This window comes from Cyanistes caeruleus, chromosome Z, assembly GCF_971803275.1.
Source record: "Cyanistes caeruleus chromosome Z, bCyaCae1.hap1.1, whole genome shotgun sequence".
NCBI classification, from domain to species: Eukaryota; Metazoa; Chordata; class Aves; order Passeriformes; family Paridae; genus Cyanistes; species Cyanistes caeruleus.
In genome coordinates, this window is record NC_141732.1 from 33,638,046 (window position 1) to 33,655,262 (window position 17,217).

The 17,217-nt window shown below is 49.7% G+C and overlaps 2 protein-coding genes across 2 annotated transcripts; both read left to right on the forward strand.

Moving 5' to 3' along the window:
• The first annotated feature begins 1,178 nt into the window (after positions 1–1,178).
• Positions 1,179–3,616, forward strand: SPINK4 (serine peptidase inhibitor Kazal type 4). The gene is made up of 4 exons (XM_023944448.2): positions 1,179–1,290; positions 2,284–2,318; positions 2,625–2,737; positions 3,445–3,616. The coding sequence occupies exons 1-4, from the start codon at positions 1,224–1,226 to the stop codon at positions 3,497–3,499; spliced, it is 270 nt and encodes an 89-aa protein (XP_023800216.2). The 5' UTR covers positions 1,179–1,223; the 3' UTR covers positions 3,500–3,616.
• Positions 3,617–10,465: 6,849 nt separating this feature from the next.
• HEMGN (hemogen) lies at positions 10,466–15,474 on the forward strand. The gene is made up of 4 exons (XM_023944281.2): positions 10,466–10,637; positions 12,919–13,012; positions 13,434–13,735; positions 14,873–15,474. Exons 1-4 carry the CDS (start codon positions 10,556–10,558, stop codon positions 14,980–14,982), a joined length of 588 nt encoding a protein of 195 aa, XP_023800049.2. The 5' UTR covers positions 10,466–10,555; the 3' UTR covers positions 14,983–15,474.
• The last annotated feature ends 1,743 nt before the right edge of the window (positions 15,475–17,217 follow it).

Here is a 17,217-nt window from a genome sequence, read left to right on the forward strand (position 1 = left end):
GGGGACCACAGAGGTGGCTTCTGTGAGAAGCTGCTGGAAACTTCTGCCATATCTGTCAGAGCAAATCCCCGATGGCTCTGAGGATGGACATGCCACTGGCCAAGGCTGGGCCAACTGCAGAGGTTGGCAATGCTTCTATGATGACAAATTTAAGGAGAAAATCAAAACAAAGTGAGGTGCACAGTGTTAATTCCAGCCAGAGAAGAGGAGGAGGTAAGGATGTGAGGGAAACATGGAGACACGAAGGTCAGTGGAGAAGGAGGGGCAGGAGGTGCTGGAGCTGAGGTTCCCCTGCAGCCCCTGGTGCGGCCCATGGTGAAGCAGCTGTGCCCTGCAGCCCCTGGGATCCACGGGGGATGCAGAGATCCACCCACAGCCCGTGGAGGAGCTCATGCTGGAGCAGGTGGATGCCTGGAAGAGACTGTGACCCCATGGGAGACCCGTGGAGAGAGGGGCCCTGCTCCCAGGCTGGAGCAGCCTGTCCTTGGGGGACTGCAGCCCATGGGAGGAGAGCCACATCACAGCAATCTTGGGAGGACTGCTGCTCCTTAGATTTAGAGCCATGCTGGAGAAGTTCACAGAGAACTGTCTCCTATGGGAGGGACCCCACAGTCTCACAGGGGAAGGGCTCCTCTCCCAGAGCAGCAGAAGAAAACCTCAAGTGCCGAACTGACTAGAACCCCACATGCAATCTTCCTGCACTGTCAGTGCAGGAGGGAAGGGTTGTGGGAAAGATAGGTGTTTTTAAGGCCTTATTTTACTTCTCATGAGACTCCTCTGTTTTTGTTAGTAATAATTCACTTTGTACCTCTAAGCAGAGCCTCTTTTGCCCTTGGAGTGTTTTCTGCCAGTCCTTATTTCAACCAATGAAGCCTTCATTAATTTTTTCTCTCCTCTGCCCATCTGTAGCAGGGGAAGGTGAGTGAGCGATTTTAGTGGCTGCCTGGAATTTGGCCAGTGTTAAAACACAACACTACAGTGTAAAGGGATTGTAAAGCAGCCTCTGGTGCTGCCACCTGAAGCTGACAAGTGGGAAGCTTCAGGGGAAAGCTTATCTTACGTGTGAGAGTTCCTAAGTGATCCCTTAGGGTGTACAGTCCAGCTGCTCCCAGCAGGAACAGAGCACTGCTTTTCCCAGTGTTCTTGAGATAAGGCTGTGCCCTCCCCTATAAAGGCAGCCAGGAGCAGAGCAAGGTGCATGAGCAGGTCTGCCTGAACCGACCATGACTGGGAGAGAGCTGCTGCTGCTGCTGCTGCTGGCAGCAATGGTGACTCTTGTTGCTGCCGGAGGTAAATCCGCTCTGCTCCTGGAGGCTGGTTCATCAGTGGTGGGTTGGGAATGACAGATGGATAATGGGATGGAAGGAAATGCATGATAGGGCAGAAAGACCCAGAAATTCTGGTTTGGAGAGGAGGTGAGGTTAGGGCAAACAAAGAGTGGCAGCATGGTGAGGAAGGACGACAGGAGCAAACACACTGTGCCTTCTTTACTAGCAGTTTGTGGCAAGGGTTATAGGCTGGTTCGTCAAATATATTGCACTTGGGACTGGTCTGGGAGAGGCAGAGTCCACAATGTGAACAGGAACCAGGCCCTGGGAGGACAGCATGTACACTGCGGTGGCAGCTGCTGCAGTTCCTGCCTCCATGAAAACTGGCAAGGCTTTTCAAGAACAGTATGTGCTCAGCATATTTACATGGGAAACACCTGTTTGTAGGTGCTGGGAAGTCAGGTAGGGTGGTCCTGCAGCTGCCTGTCTGTGGGCCATTTGTGCACTGCACAGGTGGGCTGTGAACTGTTGCAACTGTTGTTGCCTGAGAAAAAGGAACCCACCAAATGCTGCTCTCCCTGGAGATGGCATTGTCCAGCTGTGCAATAGCACCAAGCCTCATCCCTCTGAGGATACCCCATGCCACGTGCTGCATTACATGGTTTCCCATTTCCTGAGGTGTGTTGGATGCTCCCTGGAGCTTCTGACCCAGAAACTGGGAGAGAGGGCTGTTGGGAGATAGTTTAGGGGGTGGGAACAGCCATTCACAGCTTTGTCCCAGCCAGCTCAGCTGTGGATGGAATCTTTGTACTGTGCTGCTGGCAGGGAGGGGTGGGAGTAACATGCAGCAGCAAACTGATCGCCCCTCATGAAACCCACAGAGCTGACTCAGTCCTGGATGGGCTCTGCAAAACACTGCCTTCCCTTTGGCCTGGACGTGATCCTCTGTCAGTATCTCCTGCTTTTGCCATCAGGCACAGGTGTGCCAAGCTCACGGGTCTCTGCTTTGTTTCAGGGGCAGAGCTGAATGAAGGGAGTGGCCTGAAAAGGGTAAGGGGCATCTGGTTTTCTTTGTTCATGGCTTGAGACGGGTAGGCCTGGTGTGCCTGAGGGAAAGATTTCCCAGCAGTCATCCCCAGCCTCATGGCAACTGGTGTTCCAGCACCAAACCTACACCAAGCCCAGGCCACAAGTCCCACTGAGAGATTCAGTGGCCCCTGCTCCTCTGTGGGCACGCACTGCTCCAAGAGAGAGGGAACCAGTTTATCAGTGGCACCTGCTCCCGCCTGAGTGTTCTGGGGGGAAGAAATGGGTGCTGCTGGCACTGAAATGTGTGCTGTGGTTTCTCCTTTCCAGCCGGTGTGTGAAAACCTGGTTGACCTGCATGCCTGCCCCCTCCTGTACTTGCCCATCTGTGGAACTGACGGGAATACCTACGCCAATGAATGCCAGCTCTGCGTGGAAAAAATGTAAGCTCATGCCCTTGGCAGGGACCTCCTGGGTCTAATTTTGGCTCTCTGAAAGCAGGTGCTTGTGAAGTACAGTGATTCGGGCTCCCCAGAACTTGGGGAAAGCCATGGCAGGCTGCACTTGCATGGCAAATAACACAAGCCAAGTGCTGGGCTGCAGGAGGGAAGGTATGACCAGCTTGCCAAGCAAAGCTGCGAGGAAGTGCAGAGCTGTACCCAGCCAGTCTGAGGAAGGGGGTGCCTGGGGGTAGCCAGCAGCAGCCTACAGTTGCAGATGGGATGAAGCCTCAGTCGTCTTGGTGCAGGCAATACAACATGGAGCAGCAGCTACAAACAGCAGCCCCAAGAGGTGGAAATGCAACACAGACACCAGGTCAAATTGGTGGTGCACCACAGAGGTGTGAGGGGGATCTCCATTCTTGGGGGTGGTGGCTGGGGCTCAGAGCCATGGCCACCACAACCTCATGCTAGGGACAGCCCTTCTGTGAGGTTGGGCTGCAGACACACCACCAGGGCCACAGGCCCTGGGAGGACACATCCATGAGCCAGGACGTTGCAGTCACCTCAGCTCTTTAGACAGGAAAATGAGCAGGTCAGTTTTGTAATAGTCAGCTCCATTCCCCTTGATGGAATGCAGCCAAAGTATGACTCACAGAATGGGGATTTTTTTTTCATCTCTTAACTCTTTTTTTCCCATATTACTCTAGGAAAACCAGGCAAGACATCCGAATTTTGAAAGATGGGGAGTGTCAAGATACCTGAGCTTTCTGAAAGCTTTCCTGAGCCTAAAAACAGGTGATTAATTGATCCTGTGTGCTCTGTGCCGATTGCACACTTAAGCTAGCTATGGTGAATAATAAAATGACATGCACAATCTTATTTCAACAGCACTTTTTTAATGCATGGCTGGAGGAAAACAGTGTAAGCCAGTTCCCACCAAGGGTTACTAAAAGTGCACAGTAAAAACAGTAATTTGAAATCCACATAACAAACCGCGGTGCTCTGCATAAAGCATTATTGCAACCACACTCCTGCAAGAAAAGCCATGGGGAAGTAGCAAGAAACACACCAGTCCTGATGTAGAAGGTGCTGAACAAGCACAATTTTTTGTTTGTAGAAGGCCATTTAATGAAGGGAAAATAAAGTTTCTCTGGCACGGGAGAAGATGACTCCCTGGCTCCCTAGTAAACTGTTTCCAAAGCTGATGTAAATTGAAAATAGTAACATCTGCACTTCTCATATTAGATGTTATTCTGCTTTTTATCTAAGGCCCTTACATAGACCAATCAGCTCAGATAACTCATGGGAGCATAGAAAGAGCATGAGCAGAGATGGTGAACACTAGGAATCCCAGATACCTGTATCAGCACTTGAGAAAAACCCCAAAGTGAAGAATTTTCACATCTACGTTGCTCCTGGTGTCAGGGCCATCTTTGAGATTGTGACAGGGCTCAGTTCTGCCAAGGTAATAGTGTCAGTGTGCATCAACAGTCTTTGGGGTTTCCTTTGCTCCTTCCTCTCCCACTTCTAGCACATGGACACAACTCACCTTTCACAAAACACCTACAACAAGGCCATACAACTTGGGCAGGCAAAGGGCCCCCTTTGCTTACAGAGATCACACAGCTTATGCAAGACTTGCCTCCTTAACTCATTTTAGTCCTGTACCAGATCTCATTTTCGTACAGAATTACCAGTTGAGATTTCTGATCATCTTTGAAGAGTGCTTCAGGGTGAATTGAAACCTTCCAAGGACAGTCTGTGCTCACCCACATGAGATCATGTTGCTCTGACTTGCTGCCATACTAGTATCCCATGCAGCTCTCATTTGCAGGCATCTGAGTAGGAGTCCAGGGTCCACCATGTGGCCAAGTGAGCTCCCCAAAGTCAGTGACCATCCTCGGAGTCTGGGAGATGTGCCAATATCTACTGTGACTATTGTGCTTGGTCAGCTGGAATTCACCCTCTCACCCAGTTCTGCACCTTGCCGGAGCCACCAAGTGGGACACCCATAGCACCACAATGCACAACAAAGCCACTGCTGACAGATTTAATGCTGCAGCTGGAAATAGTATTGAGGAGCATAAAACAGATGTGCTCAGTCAGATGGGTTGTATCCACTGCTTTCTGTCCCAGAGGTAACTGCTGTCATCAAAAACTTTATTGTCCTTAGAAAGTTCTCTCCAAGGCTGAAAAGTCCTAGCCTGACTAGTTGCTCAGGGTTATCCAGAGCTTTGATTTTCTCTGTTTTCCTTTCCTGGACTCTTTCCATTTCTGCAGAGAAGGGGACACCTCTCCAGGACTGCTGCCATTACCTCTGCATTTGTCCTAAGGCTCTGCAAACCTGTTTGTCCCCTTCCAGTCCCTAAATAGCATGGAAAAGATGGTCTGGCTGTGTGCTACTCTCTGTGTTGCCACGTCTTCTCTGCAGACCTTATTGTCTCCCCTGCACCATAGGGAAAGGCTTTGGTAGGGCTATGAACCCCAAAACACATCCATGGTGAACAACACAAATGTATATGCTCACTCCTGTCCTGAGGTATTCTGCTCCTGCTGCTGCCAGCTCAGCCACAGGCAGGATTTATTTGGGCAGCTCTATCCCAGTTTTCTGCCAGGGCTGAGGGGAAGGTTATGCCCAGCTTAGCATAACTGGGGATCATTCTCCCCTGGGGTGGGCAAGTGTCACCAGCATCTCAGCCCCACACCATGGCCAGCTGCACTGGCAGAGTGGCTACAGCCCAAGAGTGTGTGTGCTGTGTATGCCCTGAGAGCCACGACTATTTATGTGCAGAGGCTAGGAAAAAACAACACAGACCATCCAGAAGCTCTTCTGAAGAGGGAAACCACATACCTCCAGCACAAAGTGGAGTGTTTATTCAGAAACTGTGGAACTAAAGCACAGAGTAATAGGCCAGACCTGCAAGGTCAGAGCATGGGCAGCCACAGGACAGGATCAGTGTTGACTCTACACACAGCAAATTCAGAGATACTCATCCTCCTCTGGGATTTGTGGATTTGGCTGTTTATTTCACATGGCTCAAAAGCAAGTGGCAGACCAATGGAAGGGTGAAGGCAGTGATTGAGCACTACCACAGACCTCAGGTCCTGTGCAAGACCAGCCTGGTGCAGAGAGCCTGACTCTGAAGCCAAACAGATCTGTGTCTGGCAAGGTCAGGTGAGACTCAGGAACCAGCTGGTGGACAGCAAGATGCCTGCAATGCCCTGGTCTGTGCCAGAGAGTATGCATCTGAACTCACACTTTTGTGTATACTTTTCCTGTTCAATTTATCTGTGTGTTTCTCATCTTTTCATGCTTCAGTCAAGGCAGGAAAATAAATGTACTATCTACTTTCACAGGCAGCACAGTTTGTCACACAGAGCAATGAGTAGTCGCTCTCCCAGAGCAGTGTGTTGCAACCAGACAAGTTTCCTCAAGTCAGGGAGTGAAAGACAAGCCTGCAAGTTGATTCTTTGTCATTGTCCTGTGAGACAAAACTGGGAGAAGTGCCCTGACACCCTGTAAGAGTGGCAGCAGCATGGTTCCCACAGCTGCCCACGTTGACCAGGGCTGATCCATGACTGCAGGGATATGTAGGTCTCTGGATAGTGCTTTGCAGTAGCTTTGCCAGATAGGGGCAACAGATACCCTTGAGGCTCACAAAGACCTTTGACTTACACATAGATCCAAAGCCTGGTGTTGTGTCTGCAGTGAAAGCAATCCCACCAACGGCAGGATCCAGCCCTAGGAGTGTTTGTCCCTTGGACAAAACTTTTCTAGGATATTTGTGTGTTGAAAGCTGTGTGGGGGCAACGGTGAGATGTCCCCAAGGCTGGTGACGTTCCCCTACCGAGCAGCTCCAATGACATTTGAGGAGTCCGTGACACTGGAGATGCTCAGGTTGCTGAACACTCAGTTGACGTCTTCCAGGGCCTCACCTAGGAAACTGGATGCATTAGTGGAAATGGCCCAGGGCTAGCTGAACTGAAATGTGGAGAGAAAGGGGATGGAAGCAGCACTTGGAACACTGTAAAGTGCCCAGCTACAACAGTTCACGTGGTCAAGACTGGCCAGAAAATTTAACGCACTTGTACAAATTTCTCTGCAGCAAAGGGGGTGCAGCTTTGGCCACATCTCAGTCCCTCTACTTCAGAGCACAGACAACTTGAAAGTAGGCGGTGGGGCCTGCAGTTTCCACATTGCTAACCATTACCAAAGTTTTCTGTGGGATACTGAAATGGCTTCCTTGGCATTTAAAGTAATTTACACTCAAAGGACAAGTGTCTTCCAGGTATTTCCTTCCTGAGATATGCAAGTGCAAGCTCTGTAAGATTTTAAAGTCCATCTATTCCATTAAACACCTCTATAGAATGGGGGGCACAGTGACGTTTTCTTTTACAAATGCTCCCTTCAAGGTCGAAGACAGATGAAATGGAGAAATATTCACGGTATTGACTCTGCAGTGTCTTATGGGATTGTTTTGCTGAGTCAAGAGCCACTTATCAGCTGTCACCAGGCTTTGGGGTGACTGAGTAGATGTCGGTGTGAGAAGCTGAGTGAGCCGCAGCCTGAGCACGTGCCCAGTTCCCATGGAGCACTGAAACACGCAGGGATTTCCACCCTTCCTTTTGTGCTTCATGCCACCTGCAAACAGCCCAGAATATAGAATCATAGCATCATTTAGGTTGAGAAAGACCCTTAAGACCATGAAATTCAACCATTAACTGCCATGTCCCACAGGAAACCATGTCCCTAAGCACTATGTCTACACATCTTTTAAATACCTCCAGGTACAATGATTCCACCACTGCCCTAAGCAGCCTGACATCCAACCTAAACCTACCCCAGAGCAATTTGAGGTCCTTCCCTCTTGTCCTATTGTTTGTTACTTGGGAGAAGAGATGGACCCCTACCAGCCTACAATCTACCATCAGGAAGCTGTAGAGAGCAGTAAGATGTCCCCCCAGGTTCCTTTTCTTCAAGCTCAACTCCCCCAGCTCCCTCGGTCGCTCCTCAAAGGACTTGTTTTTTAAACTCTTGGCCAGCTTCTTTGCTCTTCTTTGAGCATGCTCCAAGAACTTCAGTTTCTCCACCTGGGATGGGGCAACCCTGGGTGTGTGTATAGATTGGGAAAAGAAGCTAGAGAGCAGCTCCATGGAAAAGGACCTGGTCTGTGGGAGGCTGAACACGAGTCAGCAGTGCCCTGGCAGCCAGGAGTGCCACCTGTGTCCTGGGGTGCATCAGGCACAGCATCACAGCCGGGCAAGGGAGGCATTGTCCTGCTCTGCTCTGAGCTGGGGGCAGTGTTGGGTATAAGAAAGACATTGAGCTCTTAGAAAGTGTTCAGAGGAGGCCAGCAAAGAGGGTGAAGGGCTTTGAAGTGAAGCTGTATGAGAAGCAGCTGGGGTCACTTGGTCTGTTCATCCTGGAGGAGACTGAGGGGAGACCTCACTGCAGTTACAGCTTCCTTGTGAGGGGAAGAGGAGGGGCACACACTGATCTCTGTGGTGACAGTGACAGGACCTGAGGGGACGATCTGAAGCTGAATCAGGGGAGGTTTAGGCTGGATATCAGGAGAACACCTGACCATATTCCATAATCTATCGTAATACCAATTGAAAACCTTAAAGAGGTTCTTCACCCAGAGGGTGGTTGGGCACTGGAACAGGCTCCCCAGGGAAGTGGCCACTGTACCAAGTGTGTCAGAGTTCAAGAAGCATTTGGACAATGCTCTCAGGCACATGGTGTGATTTTGTGGTGTTCCGTGCAGGATCAAGCATTGTACTCAATCACCCTGCTGCATCCTTTGCAGTTCAGCATATTATGTGGTTCTGTGAAAATGAGTTTTTTGTAAAGACGGACACAAAACCAGAAACAATGTTCAAGGTCTGATATGTTTGCCCCTCCAAAAGCACTGCCTTTGCACAGTGAAGTATCCTGCCAGGATACAGTTTTCAGACATCTGCATGACCAGGTTGTCTCTAGGGCTTTGCGGCATCACACAGTTCTGGAACATGGACACCCTCAGCAGCTTGGGACACCTTGTCTTCATTTGTGACTGAGTTACAAGAAACTATTCTGTGAATGACTTGGTAGCCCCACATCTCTTTATGCCATCCATGTTCCTGGCCCACCCTCCCATATCAGAGTCTCCCCATATCTGCACTGCTGCCACCACCCTGTCGCTTCTTTTGGGGCTGTTAGACATACCCCACCTCTCTGGAGGTACCATGTAATCTGCATTGGACACAGGGCAGGAGCCCTAGAGTAAAGTGGTAACTCTGGGGATAAGAAGAATGGCAGCAGAGATGACCGCAGACATCCAAGGTTACATCTTAAGAAATTTACATGCATGAAGTTTCAAGCTCTGGAGCTTCCAGGGACCTAGAGAGAGATCCTGCTGAGAGCACAGGATGTACACTAAAAATAAAAGAGACTGGCAAAGGCTGGAGGCAGCCAGATCTGCTCATCCCTGAGGAACTGCTTTCCTCAGGGCAAGCCCTCAGACTTCTCAAGGAGATGGGATCATCCCTGCGATGACAGTCAGGTCCCAGAGGACCTAGGGGTAGACATGTTATCAAGTTCTTCTACCACTTTTGAACCACTTTTGAGTTCATGGGGGGCAGGGAGGAAAGGGATTAGGGGCACTACCACCTAACCAGTTCATAATTGTCTCATGGAGAAAAGTGCTGATAGCAGCTGAGTGCACTAGAAACTGGCTAAAGAGGTATCTCTGGTCCATCAGAGCTGTTACACACAAATCTTGAACTTTTCTGTGCTATCCTGGCATAAGAAACTATAAAGGCAGTTTTCAGGAGAGGTCAAGATTACCCCTTCATCTCACATGCACTGATCTAGGGGCCTGGCCATTCCCACAAAGCAAGGAACAGCCTCTCAGTATTGAAGCCACTGTAGCAGGGAGCAGCTTCCCCTTTGCAGCGATTCTGGCCCTGCAGATGGTCCTGCAGAGGCTGCACAAGCCTGCAGGGCTGGGGGCTGCAAGGAGCTACCAGCAGCTAGGAGCAGCCACTTAAGGAAATCATCCTATGGGGGCAAGGGAATAGCTGGGGCTTCCCACTGGTTTTACTGGGGCTGCCTGTTGCCATCCTGCTTCATGAGTGAAGTGCTTTGTTCATGGTCCTAATCCACAGGGTCTGGAACAAAGAGTCATTAGGAAGTCCTCAACATGCACAGCCAGGCTGGCATGGATTTATTATTCTGTCTGGATCCCAGGAAGGTGGTGCAGCTCTTGGACAGGTAACATGACTGTGTCAGTCTCCATCCTGAGGGGTTTCCAAAGAATATGACAACACAGCCATGCTGACCTTGTGAAGCAGCCAGTCCTGCCATGGAGGATGTCCCTTCCTACTGCTTGGATCATATGCAAGCACCTTCAGACAGCATATGTCCCATTTCAGATCTCTCAAGGGGTCCTTAAGGACTAACATGTCCCTGCATCTCGCTCTGGAAAGCAGCAGTGAGGCAGTGCCACATCCTGCCCTGCCATGTCCACTACAAAGGAGACCTTTTGAGTCACAGTTTAGCAACAGTGAGTGTAAATTTCCTATCTGAAGTGGAATTATTTGTAGTATAAAAGCATTAACATGTTTTGCAATCCACACAGTAGATCCTGGACAGAGACTCACACACCTTTGCACTCTGATAAGGAGAATATTATTACCCTCCTAGTGGCCTGGCCAGATAAGAGGTTTGGGGCGGGCAGTCTGCATTTTTTTCAAGCTCTCATTATGCTGCACCAGTAGCTCCAGATGCTGTTTCCAGGGAACTAAGCTGCTTTCTAATTAAAACTGCAAAGAGCAATGGAGAGTTTAGGCAAAGACCATGCTTCTTTGGACTCTTCCCTGCCACCCTCTGCAGCCTGTGAGGAGTATGCTGTGCCAGGTAATGATGAGAACATTCCTAACTTGAGCTTTTGGAGAGAGGAGAGCATGATTTTTGTTACCAAGTGTTTCTCAGAAAGAAACTAATAATTATTAGTCTGTGCTTGGGGGTGGAGGATGCACATTTAACTGCAAATATGTGTCTTTTTATATGTTACGTTTCAGATCACAAAGGCAGAAGCACATATAAAGACTTTTCAACTAAAGTCCTTCAGAGAGCATCAGTAGATTGTTTGCAGACCAGCAGTACTGCCTCCTTGTTTTTATAACTTGGTTTTTCTTTCTCTTTTCATTCAATTTCTGTTTCTTTGTGTCCTCTAGTAAGTTTATTTTCATGAGGATGCATATGTTTTACTGGGATCTTTCCTGCTTAGTGCTGACAGGTGACAGCTTTGGAACTGTTGTGGGAGTGCTTTCTTGGACAAGTTAGAAGTGAATGAGGGGTGTTTTCTCAGAATGGACTGGGAAGGAGGCTGATTGCAAGCAGCTAAAATTACTTTTACAGCTCACAAGACATTTTGAAAGGAAAAGAGAATCACCTTGGCTGCAAATGGGGTGTGCAAGGGATTATGTATTTCAGTAACTGAACTGAGGCCCTGTGCAGATCATGCTACTGCAACTCGTAACCTCATCTTCCCAGGGAGTTCACTGCCTTTCTTCTATGTGGATGGCACACTCATCTCCTGCTGGCTGAGCTCTACTGTCTCTGTTACTACTTCATGTCAGGGAACAATCTCCCAGTTATCTTGGAGTTATTCTCAACTTCCCTAGCCAGTGTCCTGGGCAGTCAGATGTAATTTTAATAGTTGACTCTGCTTTGATGAGGACATTGAAGCACAGACCAACATAAATACTCTTCAAACTAAATTTCTGTAAGATTGTTATCATTAATTATCAGAAGTGTCTTGTGTAGAAGTCTACTTTGGGCAGAGACTGGCTCCTGCTGTCAGTTTTGCATTGTCCTGTCCTGGACCACAATTTTTCTTGCATGTAATAAATATGTGGGATAAAACAGCTGTAATCCCAGCTCAGCCTTCAAAGTCTTTCTCACCTTGACACTTCTACCATCTGATCAAGAGAATGACAAAATGACAAATTTTCACTGATTTCACTACTTCAGTGTGCACTGAGGCTTTTTGTGTGGATCTGATTACCTCTGGAAGGAGCAGATCATAGTTTTGCTTTTCCACTCGTGTGAATTTTGTTAAAACTATGAAAATTAATTATTTTGTGATCTCTTCAGTATATGTTTGGGAATTCCCTCTTCCTCAAGGCCTCAGGGAAGTAGTGTTGCTCCCTTTGTCTCCTGGGATTGGGTCTCATGCTGCTTGATTTGAGACAATTTTTTATTATCACAGTTTAGAGTCTATGCTAGAAATCATCAGGGATTGCTGTCTTTTAGGACAAAGACATAGAGAAGTGAAGTCCAGACCTTTTTTCAGGCTGGTCTTTGCCTTGGGAAACAATTTGGAGCCCTTTGCATCCAATGAAATGGACACTGCTTTCCCTGGCCAAAGAAGGCATGTCAGAGGGTGACTGGGATTTGTGGAGTGCTCCTCTCTGCTGGTGGCAGTATGCAACCTTCCCAAATAATAAAGCCACTGTTGGAGCTTTTTCACATCAGTTTGTCTTTATTCAGCCCTGTCACAGTCTTCCTCACAGCTGCAAACCATCTTGAGGCTGTCTGTGTGGTGTTTGGGGCCAAGCAGCCCCAGCGGTGTGTACTAGCCCTGTCTTGGTCTCTGGCTGGATCACCATTGCCCCACAAGGCCTCAGCCCAAGGCACACGAGCATCTGTGTGGGTAAGGCTGTGCCCTCTGGCTCATCCTTGCCCCCACAGAGCTGTTCTTTTGTGAAGGGCTGTCTGTTCTGTGGGTCAAGGCTTTCTCCTTGGTTGTTAGATAAACACCTTAATTTCAGTGGTAGCCAGTTCCAGCTGTCTGGGAAAAAGGGTAACAACAGAGCAAACATGAGGAATTACCTTTCAGTCTGCACCAGTGTTTGATCAAAGGCAACAGGCCCCAGGTCTCTTGCAGTAGGGGAGTAGGTTGGACATGGGTCACCCCACGGAATTGTAATTGGAAATCTAGAGTAATTGTCAGGCTAGGAGCCTGGGAGTTTTGGTGTCATCAAATCCTGAGGCCGTGCTGGAAGTACAGCGCTCAAGTAGTTACATATCAAGACCTCTTGGACAACAAAAAGCATGGCCTCTTGCATCAGTGCTCTAGTACCAGGCAGGGAGGGATCAGAATGTCATGTTAGCACTCACTTTATCCTTGTAGATGTCATCATAACCCGTCGCTTGAGAGACCGGGAGTTGCTCAGGAAAAGAAAAGCAGAAGCCCTGGAGAAAGATTCAGCTCACTGGGTTCTGAGGTAAATCTTGCTTTCTCTGTCACATTGCTTTTGTGGTGCACTAAACCTGAGCCCAGACATGGCCCAGCCCCTCCACCCAAGGACAGAGCCATCAGTATTCAGTGGGGAAAGGTGACCTGCAGCCAGCAGCTGCTCAGGGTTTACTGAGTTACTGTGGGGAGAGATGCATGGGGTGGTATCAAGCAAACATCAGTCATAATGTGGGGCTGAGGAAAAACTTGTTGCCCAAGCTCCTGCTCACTGCTGCAGCTGCAGGAGGCTGTTGTGCAGGGCTTAGGAAGGGGCTGCAGAACTGCAGCTTCTGCCAGGAGGAACCGGGTCACAATCACAACAGGGGGACCTAGCAAAGCCTGCCTTAGGGCAGAAGGGAAAGTCCTTTGTCCTATTCCCAAGTCATCATCCCTGTGAAATCCCCTGGCAGAGACTATAAGACCGAACAGCAAAGGAGAGCCAGAAGAGCCAAAAGAGGACGGGGCCGTCAGGCAGTGGTCAAGGCTGTCCTGGAGACAGAGCCAGGAGTGGACCCCCAGCCTGACCCACAGGAGAAGGCTGAGCCAGTGCCCTCTGAGCCAGTGCCCTCTGAGCCAGTGCCCTCTGAGCCAGCACTGCCTGAACCAGTGTATCGACAGCAGCCACCTACGCTGACCATCCAGAACATGGTCGGTGGGATGCAAGCAGTGGCAACGGAAGAGGAGCTGGCAGACGGGAGCTTGGACCCTGCTGGTGAGTTTCCACAGAGCTGCTGGCCCTGGGGGGAAGTGCAGTGCTGCCTCTTGAGGACTGTCCACCTCATCAACAATGATCCCACAACATCTCCAGGCCATGGGTCCCTACCCCACAAAACTTGGCAAGCTGAGAACGGGTCGGGGGGATGGTGGGACAGAGGGGACAGACAGCTCTCTCCAAGGCCAGGGGAGTGATAACAAGTCCTCTATTGTCAGTCATTGGAATGGGGTTGTGGACCTGGTCCTTAGTAACTCCTTGTCCTAAGAACACTTCTGTGTCTCTGCCAAGAGCCATATTAGGGCTGGGTGATATCTCTGTGGAGATCTCTTCTCTGTGGAGAGAAGATGTGTTTTTTTGTGACCAGAGGCGGTTGTGGGAGCCAAAGTCCAGGTGTGCTCTGTCCACAGTCCATCCAGTTTCAGGACTGACACAGGGATGGTGGGAGAGCAAAGTGGGCACTGGGACAAGGGTGGGTGCCTGCAGGCAACAACACCTTTGAAACCGGCCAGGACTGAGGCATGGAGGGCACTAAGCTGGTCGGAATGGCAGGCTGGTGTCTGGGCTCAGAAAATCCATTTACAGCTACCTTAGCAGGAGTTGTTCTCAGATCTGGCATGGGAAGAGTAGAGTACATTCGCTTCAGCAGTCAAACATGCAGGTTGCTTCACAGCCAGGAAAACTTAGGATCTGCTTCAGAGGAGGTGACAATCCTCTGACCCTCAACTACTGCATTTCCAGCAATGTCTGTGCAGTGGGGAAGAAAAGGCCTGTTGCTGCAAGGCATGTGGTGCCCTCGTGCCGTGGAAAACAGCAGCTCTGTGTCCTGGGCTCTGGGGTGGGTGTCCAGCCTCTAGACGTGAGGTCTTGAAATGGGCCACCATCAGCGTAGTGGTTATTGCCTCTGGCTTTAAACCTGCCACTGCTTCACCTTCTCCAACTCCCCTCCACAACTAGGACTGCCCTTGAAAAGCAGGCAATCCACCCTGAGATACCTAGCATCTTCTTCTCCAGGCAATTGCAGGAGACTGGCCGTGGGGCTTTAACATGGGGATAAATGGGATACCCTCTCATGCAGAGGGGCAACGCATGAGAGCCCCCCAACATGAAATTATCTGTCTCTTACATGCCTTATAGGTGAGGAGGATGTGCTGAAACCAGCAGAAGCAGATATACTAGAAGAGTTGAATACTCCTCTGGGAAAGGACCACCAGGACAACGAATTTAACGCACATATTCTGTATTAACTTTCTGATTACTTGGGGATATTTTTTATTTTGACTCTTGCCTCACCAACTTGATAAGTATGGCAAGTGATTTTGAGCAGCTGCTTTCTGGGGATTCATAAAGCCCATACTCTCCTTGTCACTCTGCTTTCTATGCTTCTTCCAGGCTAAGGAGGCAGCCCCTAGGGAGTTGCCTGTGGCTCGTGAGCCCCCCGCTCTCTCTGCAAACAAGCTGTTTTACTTGGGCCCATGGAAGGCTCCACGCTGCTCTGCTATGCTACAGTTCAGTCGTACAGCCCAGCATCCATCTGTGTTCCTGAAAGTCATTTCTTATTTGTGTGAGTGGCATTGCAGAGCTAGGCACCCACTGTGATTTTTAGCCAACTGGAGAAGCCCAGCTTGGGCTTTTTACTGCACCCTATAAACCCCAACACCCTTTGCACCATTATTTTTAGTCTGAAAGTTTTTCTCATAGCCTGTTTTTCTCTGCAATAAACATCTTGCTTTCCTAAAGCTGGAAATAGTTTTTGGTTTTAATTTCTGGGCACCTTCACTCGGATCTTGTAAGACAAACAAAACATGGTTGAAAATGGCTGAGTGCATTGGGCTGAAACTTGGCTGAATTATACACTTTTGTCAGGAAAATGCCATTGGGGCAAAGACAGGAGACACTCTGCACAGTCATTGTGTTCCTGTCTCCCTACTCTTCACACAGGATTTCTCCTGAAGCCAGGAGGTAATGGGGCACCCTGTGTCCCTCCCCATGTTTTGGGTTTTGTCCTTGTTCCTGTACATAGCAAGGGAAGAGACTTTCTTACATTTCTGTAATATCCTGACACAGAGGGTCCTCTTGAGAAGGTCTGAAGGTCATATTGCCATTGTTTGGCTTCCCAAGGGCCTGTCTCCCAGAGCACAAGGCTGGCCAGGCCCTGAGGGCACCCTTAATTTGGGGGACTTTTTTTATGGCTCTAGACATATTGCTGCTGCTGTCCTAGAGCATTCAAGGCTTTGTGTCACAGCATGTGTGACATCTAACTGGTGACACCAGTAAGAGGCTCTACAGTGACAGGAGGGACACCCTTGACATCCCACCTCTGCTTTGGTCCCAGGGACATCACATGAGGAGCAAGTGTTTGCCAGCTCTTCGCACAGCCTCCCCTCGCTGCTGTCCTGAGCTCTACAGATACACTGCCAGAACCCCTAAAGCACCTGGTGGGTGTCAAAGCAGAAAGCATTCAAAACAGAAAGCATTCAGCAGCACCACACCAAAGCAAATCCAGCTCCATTCCCCACGGGCAGGAGGGGATGGAGGGACGGGTTTCCCTGCACAGGTATCCTGTTTTGGTCTCCATAGACGTATCAGCTAACATGAGGTTTTGCTCTCCCCTTGAGTCATTGATACTGGTGGCAGCTGAACAAGATCTGTCAGCTTCTGCCATGCACCACTCAAACCTCACTCGCAGCCCCGAATATCTAAGGTACAACAAGAGAGCCTTGTGGAAGCCCTGCAGCATGGGAGGAGCTTCTGTCTGGGAGGTTTGCTCTTAGACCAAGGCTCTGGGGGAAGGCAGCTGGAGCTGCACTGGCCTGAAGGGGAGCCAGGGGCTGGAGGTCATGTTATGGTTGAGCAACATCACAACAGTTGTGCTGGGGTCCTCCTGCAAGTGTGGTGCCCACACTGTGCTGCAAAAAGGCTGGGCTGTATCTGCTGCCAGGCAGGCCAGGGGACCCTTCCAGCTGGTGGAGCCCCACAAGTGCCATGGCAGAGACCAGCAAGAGCCAGTGGCCCTTCCCAGCTCTCCAATCCTCTGTAGTGCTGACAGGAAGGGGGAATCGCCCATGCTGCCCCCTCCACATCTGCTGACATTTAGACTCTCTTGGCTTCCAGAGCCCTTTAGATTTTGGGGAGAAGAAGCTTCTGTGGGGGGTTTAGACTCATCTTACAGCTCACATCAATCAAGGAGGGTGCAGAACAACTCCATTCCACCTTCTCCATTGAGAAGTGGAGCTGTAAGAGGTGGTGAAGGCTGGCAGAGTGAGGTGTTCATGAACATGGGGCAACACTCACTCTTGAAACACACATGGGCAGTAGTGCTTCCCTTGCACTGGAGGAGCTGGGGGAGCTCCCTGAGGGCAGAGTTGCGCAGGAACCAGAGCAAGCATCTCTGTGGAAATGCCTTTGGTGGCTAGGAAGTCCTGGAGTCATCCCAGGTACTGCACACTCTCTCTAAGAGATGCTCGTACTCTGTCTTCTTT